This window comes from Cydia amplana, chromosome 13, assembly GCF_948474715.1.
Source record: "Cydia amplana chromosome 13, ilCydAmpl1.1, whole genome shotgun sequence".
Classification (NCBI taxonomy): Eukaryota; Metazoa; Arthropoda; class Insecta; order Lepidoptera; family Tortricidae; genus Cydia; species Cydia amplana.
In genome coordinates, this window is record NC_086081.1 from 11,355,487 (window position 1) to 11,368,237 (window position 12,751).

Here is a 12,751-nt window from a genome sequence, read left to right on the forward strand (position 1 = left end):
AATAAATTTACTAAATGGGCCTAGTAAAGTTTTATGAATAATGGGGATAATTTCTGCGAACGTAAAAAAATATGATTAAGTACCTATAAAAGGTTTGGTGCAATTGGGCCATACTTTTATTAGACAGGCACGAATGAATTCGTCTATGTAATAAATAATGAGGAAGTTATTAATTATATTAGTGCACCTTTTCGGAAAGTTAATTTTTATTTTTGCGGACCGTGACTTAATACTGTTATAAGATATACAAGGTGTCCCAAGAAGTAGTGATATACTGAAGCTGGGAGGTAGAGGACCTAGAGGGCTATCTGAATCACCCCCATGTATGTTCCGCGATTTTTCGTATTTTCGGAGTTATGATTTTTTTAAATTTTTCACCTATCGCCGAGTACGATGAGATTTTTATTTATGGTGACGTGAATTATTGCGGTAGATGCTTGATTTTTTTTGTGTGCTAAGCTGATAGATAGGCCAATTCAGTATGGTAACATTTACTATCGTTAGATCTTTGAATGGAATTTTAAAAAAATGTAATGCCAAGAAAGATAAAATTACCCAGTATGCTTTATTTTTTTAAGCGCCCTTGAAGTTGTGAACATACTGGGTAATTTTATCTTTCTTGGCATTAATTTTTTTTTTAATTCCATTCAAAGATCTAACGATAGTAAATGTTACCATACTGAATTGGCCTATCTATCAGCTTAGCACACAAAAAAAATCAAGCATCTACCGCAATAATTCACGTCACCATAAATAAAAATCTCATCGTACTCGGCGATAGGTGAAACATTAAAAAAAATCATAACTCCGAAAATACGAAAAATCGCGGAACATACATGGGGGTGATTCAGATAGCCCTCTAGGTCCTCTACCTCCCAGCTTCAGTATATCACTACTTCTTGGGACACCTTGTATAAACCAATTTAATTTATTATATACCGCGTGTTGGTATTGTGAAATATACACGTTCTGAGATTTTAATAGTCCTTTACAGTATTAACGGTATAATCATTAATCAGTTTTAAATTGTTTTATTTACCAATATTTAACACTATGCTGGACACTATACGCCAGACAAAATGGGATTACGCCTATAGGCGTCCAATGTCCACCAAGGTGTTAATAAGAATTAAATGCTTGTTTTAAAGATTCTCTTGCAGCCCAAAACGCGTGCGTGACACCTATACAGGGCTGTTTCCTGTAACAGGAGCAATAAATTAAACAGTAGGCTATACTCCTCATACTGACCAACATTGGTTCGGCAACTTTTAAAAACAACTTGTTTTGATTTTTATTACACTTTAAAGTTTTAGACGCAATGTATTGCAAATTTTGTTATGTTTAAAACGTGGCAAGCAACGTCAAACACACTGATGTCAGCGTACATTTGAAGGCAATATTTATTTTGTATGAAAAAGAGGAAGTCTAAAGGATTCATAATTTTTAAAAGTTGTTATAAACAAAAGTTTTATAGTTTGAGGAATATAGTATACGTTTTAATTATTTGCTCGTGTTACACCCTGTTTATTATGCAAAAAAATATAACGTTATATTTAAAAAATAAACGATTATAACCAAAGGAAAATAACAGGAATAAAGCAAAATAAAATACAGATTTAAACATATTTTTACTATAATTCAATAAAAATGCAGATGGAAATAAGGAAAACTTACAAGAAAAAAAATGTCATAAACAAGCTTTAGCCTTAAGTTTTTTGTCTAAAAGAGAATACGTAGTCAATTTTTTGGATGGTTAAGATTAAACTTACAATGGAATTAAATAAAAAATTAAATACTTAATTACAACTGACATAGGTAGGTACTAGTGTTTAAACCTAATGCCTGTTTATATTAAATGACTCATGATATATTACTAACATTAAGTTATGTAAACTTAGTACATAAATGTCTGTTTAAATACAAAAGAAATTAAATAAATCAGCTTTAATGGTTTATAATTCGTAATGAACTGATAATAAATAATATTCGCGAACTTTATGAAAAACGCTTACAACTAACTTATGATTAGGTACAAAATTATTATCTTTACGTGGTCACCATGCAACGAATCGCTAAATACGGAGAAAAACTGAAACTAATAAACTATAGGAAAACAAAACTACCACCAACTCGGTCTATCACGATCATGATAATTAAACACAAAACCAAGAAAGGTCAACATGTTCGTTTATTGATCATACTAAATCGTAGATCTGACAAGTATAACAAAATATGTAGTATTCATAAGTGGCGAGAGTACAGTCTCTTGGTAAGATTCGAAAGCGTATCTGGCTGCTTCTATCAGAATTTCTCCTAATCACTTACTTGGTCCCTTAATTAAAACATTAAACTTTGTTATATAAATATTATAAAATATCACACTTTAAATTCAAAGAAAAAAAAAACTATGCTAAGTCGAAACTAATCACCTTAGTTCTGTCAAAAATACAAAAGTAATAACTGTGCCAATTTGAATATTTTATTCAAAAGGAGACAATAAATAAACAATCAATCTATCTCGGTCAACTAAAAATTAAATATGTATTATAATCGATTTAATTTGTTATTAAAGTAAAAGGCACTCTGTGGGTGCGCCGCCGCGCCGCCGGATCAGCGGCGCCGGCGCCGGCCCGCGTACTGTAGCTTCAACTGAGTTATCGATTGTAGTCACTTTACGCAGCTTTATTGGTACGCGAGTCCTCGGGAGTTCGGCGCGTCCTCTTTTACTTTTTGCAGCGCGCCCGGACGCGATCAGTTCGACGTCGAGGCGAGAGGGGCCGGAGAGTGAGGCACGAGGTCGAAAAAAAACAATCACGAAAATCCCAAACAGGTTTCCGCTCGCAGCCGGTCCTCCTCGCACGACGCGAAACAAAAAACCCCGCGGCGACGCGCCGCTGGATTCACCGACGACTCTCAAACGGGCCACGGACGATTGGGATCGCTAGCGGTGGCGGTTAGCGACTACTGCTACTAGACCCTGTGGCCCGTGTCAGAGCTTTCGATATGCAGATGGTAATTACGGACCAACGGATGTTGTGTTGTGGACGTGAGGCGCCGAGCTCCCGACGAGGTGACGACTGACTCCGGGTCTGCCGGGGATTGACTATGTTCACGATGGTATTTGAGGTTGAGAGGTAAGCAGTGCCGGGATCAGTCGACTATTGATACAGCGAGACGCCTGGTGCGTCCGTGTGCGGTGTGGCATCGCAACTGCTAGTTACACAATAATTATTACAGTTAAAGAGACTCGAAATAAATAATAAATTATTATCTTAATCCTTAAAAATAGATCACGAGCGCCTCCCCGCGGTACAGAACCGAGCGCGGTTAGGCAGTACGAAATAAATAAAATGTTATATATCTAACTTTACAAAGAGACCACCGCTCGGCGGAGGATCGCTAAGGGAAGACTTCCGCGAGCTACGCAATAAATATCTAATAATATAAGGTGCCATTTACAAGTGCGTGCCGATAATAATAAAGATGTACTGTACTTAAATCACTTAATTCACACCGCAAACTTTCATGACGCCAGTGAAAACTTCGTTAACGTTATATATTACAGGTCGAAGTATTTAAAGAGCATCGGCAAACTGGAGATCATTCGTTGAGCGGGTGCGCGGGACGGCGCGGCACTCGGGCGCGGCCTGGAAGACGTCGAGTTTAGGCACTACGGTGACGGACGATCCTTATTACGCTCGGTATAAGTTAACTTAGGACTAGGCGGGCGTCTAGGCGATGATGAGGTCGCCGAACGCGTTGGAGAGGCGGTTGAAGACGGGCAGCCTGTCGTCCTCGGGGTCGGGCGACTGCGAGCCGCGGAAGGCGAACGCGGGCGGAGACATGGCCGGCGGCGAGTGCGGCGACTGAGGAGTCATCGGAGAGTGCGGCGAGTGTGACGAGCGAGGCGAGCGGGAGCCGTCGCTCATGTACGAAGCCATCGAGCCACCAGACGACAGCGACGCCAGGGAGCCTCCGGGAGAAGTGGACTCGCGGCGTCTGGCTTCCTCCGCATTGTGAACGAAGTGGCATCTAGGCCCGTACGGACAGAACCCTACAGAGTGGAAAGTGCGGCAGAGTTCCGTCTTGTACTTGGGGTGGCGCTGGAGGTTGCGGAGTTCGCGCATGCCATGTGCGAATTGACACTTGTCGCCGTATTTGCAGACGCCCGCTTCTTCGAAGGGGCGGCAGAGTTCGGTCTTGTAGCGGCTGGTGGCCGGCGGCGGGGGCGCCGGCTCGCTGGTGGTGCGTTCGAGGCGGCGATGGCCGAGTCTGTCGAGGAGGCCCACGATGGCGGCGCGGTGCGCCGGCACGGAGGCGGCGCGGGTCAGGACTGGGTGCTGCTCCCAGCCAACGCCGGCGGTGGCGCCGACGGGACCCGTGGCGGCAACTGTTGTGTTCATCGCCTGCACTGGCCGAGATTGGTTCTGAAAAAGATAAGACAAAAGACAATATAGTCGAGCGTCATTACATACAATGAATAGTCCCAACTTAGAACGAGATCCGTTATCATTGTTATCAAGTGCAAAAGAGGGTTTAGGGCCTTGCAGGCAGAGAAAAATAAACACAAAGATAGTGAACCTTTTTTTTTTTACAATTTACTGTCTACGTTAAAGTAATAAGTCGAGATTTGGTAATTTTGATCCTTATGGTGTAAGATTTACAAATCACGTCTGCTGGGTTTTACAATATTCGTTGTACTTTTTTTGGTTGATGAAAAAACGTACACAATCAGGCCAGAGGGTCGGGTACCTGCCAAAGTTAACAAAAAAGACACCCCAAAGTCGGTTTCGTCGTTTACCTGCTCGAGTTCACCTCGTTTTCACTAATGGTCTCCATATTAAAATGGTTTAATAATTCCAATTAACTGAGCCTTAAGTGGTGGAATACTTTTAGAGCCCCAGGGTGAGACGAATTTTAAAGTTAAACGACTGTGGAGACGGGGCGTTCGGGCCAGTTTCCTATCATGAATTATTTATTTCTGTTAAAATCCTTTTTATAAATGGACCTCAGACAGTTCAGTAGTTTGTGAGTTTAGAAATGTAAATGGTGGATGGTTCATTTGTTTTCACGGAGCGTCGAAACCTCGGTCAACGGTCGAAGCATCACCATAACAATGCTAGAGCTCATGCGAGAGGCAGTTGACACGCGGGCACAATCGCGATGATTGTGCACTATTGTTCAGTAAGCGCGGCCCGTCGCCGTTGTGAGGAATAATTGTCGCCGCGCCGGTGCCAGGCGCCGACGCCTCTCGCGAGTCGAGGGGCAACGGTCGCCGCATGCTGCACCGTCCGTAACCGTCCTCTTACCTAATAGTAGGCATGCTACTATGATTGTAATCTTTGCCTTATCTAAACCCTAGGAAGTTTCAATAAAACGAATTACCATAGCGGCGCGATGTAACCAAGAATACGTTAGCGACTGGATTTTGTAAGACATTTAAGGTTTGGCGTGTACTGAGACGCGGAGACAATAAAGCGACCCACGCAAGGTTTCAAGGTTTCGCAAGAGCACTTAAATACGAAGGCTTTACCCGATTTGTGAGCCTCGAGCTTGGTGAGGAGAGCGGCGTGAAGGTCGGGCCGATCTGAGCGACGCGGAACATGAGCTCTAAATATACATAATTTATGATACGGCGCATCTTGTATGCGGCCTCAATCGATGTGAATGACATGTCATTGTATATTCTATTCGCCTCCGCCTCGTCCGGGGATCGTAAACACGCAAACACTTGTGTTTAGGAATACGGCGGACAAATTATAGGTACCTCGCTATTTTGTTAGGTGATTTACACAGCTGGTTTACTAGCATAAGTTATGAGAACACCTTTAAATCTTTATGACTGTAGGCAGTATTTATGATTACCTTTGATGTTCGGAACAATCTGAGGAAGGATATGAAATTCGAGCAGCATAATGGTGAACTCAGTTTCGTAGTTATTGGCAAACGGTAGGCAAGCAATCTACTAGCAATCGCTAGGCAGGCAATTACACGCGTAGCTTTTATTGGTGTACATATGAGCAATTGAGCACCTATTGTTCTCCGTGGGCAATAACCGCTAGTAGTAAAGGTTCCACAATTAAGTGATTGTCCTTCTATTCTTAACTTTATGCTTGCTCCGTATCAGAAGGCTATAGTAGCTGATAAGCATATGAGTTTAAAGCACCTACAGATATATTTTATGCAATAAATATGTAGGTCGCTGCTAATGCACTGAATCCACAAAGGCTGGTTGAAATAAAGTAATACAATACATGAGTATTTTTTTAAACGCACAGGAGCGTGATAAATTCGAGCAAGACAGAGGAAAATCTTTTAACATATTACGACAAAGAAACGTTACCGTTGCACTACTCCCAAAACGTCGAGTGAACGACCGGCGACGAACGGAATTGATAGTTTGGAATATATTTCTGTCCATTGAAACAATATAGCTAGTCCGCCAAAGGCGAAAGTGTAGCAAACAAATGAGCGTGCCAGAGCCGTGGCGGTGCAATAGCGGGTGAAATGTTGCAGTGAAAAGCGCAGGGGTTAAGTTGGTCTCCGCCAAGTGTCGAAGGAAAACGACGGCCAAGGTGTAATTAGAGTTATTAGAGCAGAACATTGGTTAAATGTTGCTTGCTTTCCATCGGACGTTGCGCCCGCGCAACCGAGCTCCAGGGAAAATTGTAATCACTGTCGATTTCAAATGGCCGCGGTAGTTGCGTTTCAAACTGAGGGCATTCAGCCGCGGCCGCTCGGCCCACGGCTCGGGTGTTTATTGTAATCAAACTAATGCTAGACATTAGCCTCATCGCCGTACCATTTTCAGATAATTACTTATTTAAAAAAACTACCTATATATACCTGTGTGCGGAGGATAAATAATATCTGGCTGCAAAGCGGTTGGTGCTTGAAGTTTTGTAACCAAACTCCGTTGAACGTCCGAGTAACGCTTCGTGTCACGAGTTCGTGTGAGCGGTTTTGGTTAGCGAGGCGTGTTGTCAACGAGATAAACACGCGGCTCGAGCCAAAGTATTGTTTGTACAGTTTGTTAGAAGTTATCTAGCAACTGAGTGCATACGGCTAAAGCTGTTGTTTAGGTTGAAACGTAAGCGCAACTCGGGGTTATATTAGTCGAACAGAAAACGTTTACAGTACCGGTATTGGTTTTTAAGTGGACGCTTTTGCGGATGACATAAGCGTTCAGAATTACAGTGACATTAAATTAAACGAGTAAACATTAGTGCTCTATTCACATGGATGTACTGAACAGAGGCCAACGACTTCGGCAAACGAAAACATATGTGCCACGAGTCGAGCGCTGTGTATCTACGAGGGGTGTTCAAAATATTCTCGGTATGAGAATGAAAACAAACAAGTACGAAAAGTTTGATATTTTTATTTTTCAATATACTCCCCCCCTATGTTCATACACTTAAAAGATCGATCAATTTTTTTTTTAATCCTGCATAAAAATATTTTTTATCTTTGGTGTAAAAATGCTCCTCCACTGCCGCCTTCAATGCTTCATCATCGGAAAATTTATTTCCACGCAGATCCTTTTTAAGATTGGGGAACAAAAAGAAGTCGCTGGGGGCTAAGTCCGGACTATACGGTGGGTGAGTAACAGTTTCAAACCCACATTCAACAATAGCCTTGGCAATATGAGCAGTATGGACGGGGGCGTTGTCATGCAGAAGCATAACACCTTTGGTTAACTTTCCTCGCCTCTTTTCTTTGATTGCATCCTTTAATTGACGTAGAATGTTAGCGTAGTACTGTCCTGTGATATTTACACCTTTTTCTTTATAATCGATCAGTAATACTCCTTCACAATCCCAAAATATCGTGGCCATGACCTTGCCAGCTTAAGGGATGACCTTGAACTTCTTGGGATGAGCTGAACCCTTAATGTGCCACTGCATGGACTCTTGTTTACTCTCTGGGTCATAATGATGAACCCAGGTTTCATCTCCAGTAACTATTCTTTGCAGCACCTCATCAGGATTTTCACCGCACAGGTCAATAAAATCGGAACAACAAGCTACACGCATGTCTTTTTGAAGCCGAGTCAGCATTCGCGGAACCCATCTTGCACTTACTTTTGACATATTAAGATGGTCATGGATAATATCATGTACGGTACCAATAGAGAGATTGGTTACTTGTGCTATAGATTTTACCTTCACTCGACCATCTTCCAATATAAGTTTTTCCACTTTATCAATATTTTCTTGTGAAGTAGCTACTACAGGCCGGCCAGGTCTAGGGTCGTCTTCAACACTCTCCCTTCCACGTTTAAACTCGCTTGACCACTTTTGAATGGTAGATAAAGAAGGAGCAGACTCACGGTAAACACAATCCATTTCCTCTTTTATGGTTTTTTGATTTTTACCCTGTTTTGTCAAGAATTTTATCACGCATCGATGTTCTAATTTAGTTAACATTGTCAATTCCCACATGATGTTCATGTTTGTTCAGCAATTGCAGAAAAACAAAAGAACATCTCGGTTCGAATTATACTTTTTTTTAATGTCAATGAATAAACCTTAGCGGCCAGTAACGAAAGAAATTTTAGAAGAGGTTGTAAGATATCAATACCGAGAATATTTTGAACGCCCCTCGTACAGAGGAGGTGCAAATACAGATGCACAATACGTCCATTAACAACACGCGCGCCTAATATGAATAGCACAACTAAAGGTGTTATACTTTGCGTCAGAAATCAAAAAGTCCTTCGTTTGACTCTATTATTTACTGATGAATTTGAATGACTTTTTAAAATTCTAATTTATAGTTGCTGATTTTATCGGAGTGCTATTAGGTTCCATATGTGTAACTTTATCAATAATAACCTGTCGGTTTTGATAAACACTTGTGCTGGGTCAATGACCCTTCAAACACTTCCAAGTAGGTAGGTTATGGCAGCTGCATATTTACGTACGCAATCAATGACAATTTACACCTTTGGTAAGGTTATGTGAACTCGGGATCCTGCTAAAAATCTTTTTTTGGCCGACCTCTTGAGATCATCGGCTTATTTATGACAAAGAACACGAAACTGAGTTGCAGTTGTCTGTAGGTATGTATTAGCAATTTAGATAAGCAGAACAAAAATCTTTAGAGCCTAATCTTTCAGACAAGATTTGACGATATTGCGATACGATTTATCAACTTTGCAGAGGAAACACACTCTCAAGCCGCGTTGATTTCTGAAATGATGATAGTAATAGAACTACGAGTAACAAGTAAATTAAGAAACGTAAGAGCGTATAAAGGGCCCTAGACGAGTGAAACAAGCATGAAACCGAGCCGGCCGAGTCGCCGCCTCGCGACAATTGACGAGCAGTATAACTCTCGAGAGAACTGCTTAATTGACCGTTAATTGCTTTTAATCAAATGCGTTCTATATTTAAATGAACTTTTAACGATTTTCAACGCTTGACCAGCGACACGCACCGTCATGTCTACACATCCACTTAAGTGATACAATAAAGTTAACTAAGTAGTTCAAATCTTCCTTTAGTAACAAGATAGGTACTTGTCTGGAGAACACTATTTTAGTTGCATAAGTGCTAAACTGGTAACCGTTAAAATAATCGTCGGTAGAAATTGGTCCATTTCTTTGAGGAGCCAGAGGGTCTTGTCGATTGGCCCCATCAAGTTTATTGAATGATTGCGCGAAAATAACCAGTGTCGAGATGCTCGCCCCCTCTCGGAGTCCTACCAACAACCTCCCAATAATGGCTGTGTAGTCATTAACCTTTCAGTCTTTCGCCTCGCCCCTGCGTCTCGAACAATAACTTGTTTATTTCGATTTGCATTGAGGAAATCTCTTGACTTTTTTTTTAAATAAAGACTAACTTACATTTTGTCTAACAAATACCTAGTCGATATTTGACGTAATACTTTTCTAAAATATCTTCGTGTATCTTACTGCATAATATGCATCATTTACCTCATCTATCAATGCATATAATAGCGTACAGTTCACAAAACGTTTATCTTGTCTCCGTGTTAGTCTGTATCAAACGTTGATCTATGTGACGGTTTCAGTGATTATTGGTCCTTATAGAAATTAAGCGACTCACTTTATTTCATTTAACAAACGACAAGTTGCATGAGTTAGAATATTTAGAATTTTTACAGGGGTCACCTGCCTAATTGTTAATCTCAAAATATGCAAATACATAAATAAATCGGTGTTTCCCTGTGGATAAATAGTAATTATACTGTCTCCCTCAAATTAACGTAAACACGCCTGGCTTATTACAAACACGGAATCACAACAATGGCCATTATTGTGATTCACTCGGTGACAGTGCGCAGTTCGGCTTGCACTACAGCTATGATTAATTATGTGACGCATTTCACAGCTCTGCCAGGTTCGTTACAATTGAAACAAATATACCGATCATTGTTTCATTATAAAACTACTATGTTGATCTTCATCCATTTTGGTAGCACGCCTGTGGGCCTAGCCATCAGCATAACAATCGTATATCGATAAACGTCAAGCCTAAAGAAAATATGTACCGGGATGATGCTACTAAAAGTCACGTAAATATTTTCACTTATTATTTAAGTTTCGATTGGCGTTTTGTATCAACGATTGTCAGCTTGGCTAGGTCCCCTGGAATCTCTTAAGGTGACGTTCGGATGTCAACCGTATTTGCGTTTGTTCTCTATTTGCGTTTTTCTTTTTTTTAATGTAAGATTAAGTGTCATCCTGGAGGTAAACGCAAATTACAAACCTTTTTTCCCGTGGGTGGCTTTGTTCATAAACTAAGGGTTGAATTAAATTTGGATTCGCGTGAGTTTAGGCAATTTTCTTGAAAAGCTAAATCGATAGAACAGTATAAAACGCAGCATGTAATGGACAGTTTAGTGTTGTGTAATTATTTCCAGTAGATTGAACTATAGCGCTCCTAGTTTTAATGCAAGCCCTCCCGACGTAGTCATTAATAACGTTATGCTCGGCCTACAGGCTATTAAAATAGACGCATTGACAATTATAGCCGTATGCTCTCCCGCGGAGCAAAACTCGCCATGTGATTGTAATGAAGTGCAACAAATTTTATTATATTACGAGATTAGTATGATCACATAAATTACTTCTATTCTAAATGTGCTACAACCGCTGAATAACCTATTTCGCTGCTTGATTAAAAATGCTATTTTCAATGCATTGAGTAATTCGTATAACGACAGTAATTCAAAGTTAAGAGGCGTTCATATCAGAAAGACGGTGTCCCTTTTTAGGGAAAGGTACCTATGTATGCCTTTATTGACAGTCAACAGACCTAGTACCTTTTGCCTGGTAATATATTTACAACCCGTGTCACGGTTTCAAATGGCACATGTTTCAGTTGCTACTTGCTAGATAATGTGAAGGTTAACAAAGTACCTATAAGCTTCATAGCCCATAGTATTTAAGATGAATGAGCTGTTGACGTAAATAATATTAACATGAATACACAATTATTATAGTAAAAGTGTATGTATACAATGTATGTATGTATACTAACGTCCATGTAGAGCCAGCAAACCTAATATTAGCTTCGTATCCCTGCATATATATAAATGTATGCAGGGATGGTAAGTTATCAGTTTCGCTTGCGGAAAATGCAGCGTATTCGGGTAATTTTACGTTCTGTACTTCTTTGTTATCTATTCGCCTTCATATTTCGGAGAAATGAAGGGGTACAATAGGGCTTTTAGTGCCGAGTCTTCTTAGGCCGAACAAATTATAGTTGCTAGCATATTTAACTAAATATGCTAGCAACTATAATTTGTAACTAGCAACTGTTAGATGAGTAAGACCGGACGCGGCCACCGCTCCGCGCGCCTCCGCGCATGCAGATAGGCAGGCATCGTGATTGTCATGCCAGATCGAGCCACCTATGGTATATAAATGCCATCACATGTTACCCGTTCGTATTTATTTGAATACCGCGATTGTCTTTATACATTAGACGAAACAATGGAAACGTATTGTAGATATTAAAGAGCAAGGAAATCACGTACGGTAATACGTCGTCAGCAAGGACGAGGTTTCGAGAATTGAAGGTGTAAACGTTATGGCTGGTGGCTATTGTTTTGAGAATTCACAGCATAAGTATGTAAGAAGGAGTAGCTTTTGTATGGATCTAGCCGAGAGATATCGTATGCGAAAAGCGTGTAAAACAATATATACAACGGGATTATATTAAATAGGTACTGTAGAACCTCGATAACTTAAAGTCCAAGGGAAACATTAAAAACTTTGAGTTATAGAGTTTTTAACTTACTGAGGGTTTAAGTTAGGGAGTTTCCATTGGGTCATATTTTTACTTACAGAGGTTCGTTTTCATAACTACGCCGGAGGGCTCGGTATAAAATGAATGTTGCTTTATAAAGATTTCAACACACTTTATTTTTGATATAAAGGTACATACTTACGGATATACATATATTTTATTTTATTTAAACAAAAAAAATCGGTATTTTTTTGTTTGAATGAATCAATTTTATGCTCAATATTAAATAAAGACGAAAATATATCGTCACCTATGTCATTGCATTGCTCCATTTTCGAATTCATTCCACTTAGAATGTGACCTTCTCGTCTCGGAGAACAACTAGAAACTAATGACTCAAACAAGTTGCCGTACTTAGAAATCAGGTAGAACTTCGACGAATTCTAACATAAACAATAATTGTACAATTTACCCTTTTAGCCATCTGATCAACACGTGAGCGCAATAAAAATAAATTCCTCAACAGAACC

General features: G+C 40.3%; 1 protein-coding gene across 2 annotated transcripts in view; it reads right to left on the reverse strand.

Moving 5' to 3' along the window:
* Positions 1-2,170: 2,170 nt before the first annotated feature.
* The window catches only part of LOC134653582 (protein TIS11), a 54,748-nt gene continuing 44,167 nt past the window's right edge, over positions 2,171-12,751 (reverse strand). For both annotated transcript variants that reach the window (XM_063508980.1, XM_063508981.1), the window contains one exon: positions 2,171-4,427. In XM_063508980.1, the coding sequence (XP_063365050.1) occupies positions 3,732-4,427 (696 nt within the window). In that variant the 3' untranslated portion in view covers positions 2,171-3,731. The remainder of the gene's footprint in view (positions 4,428-12,751) is intronic.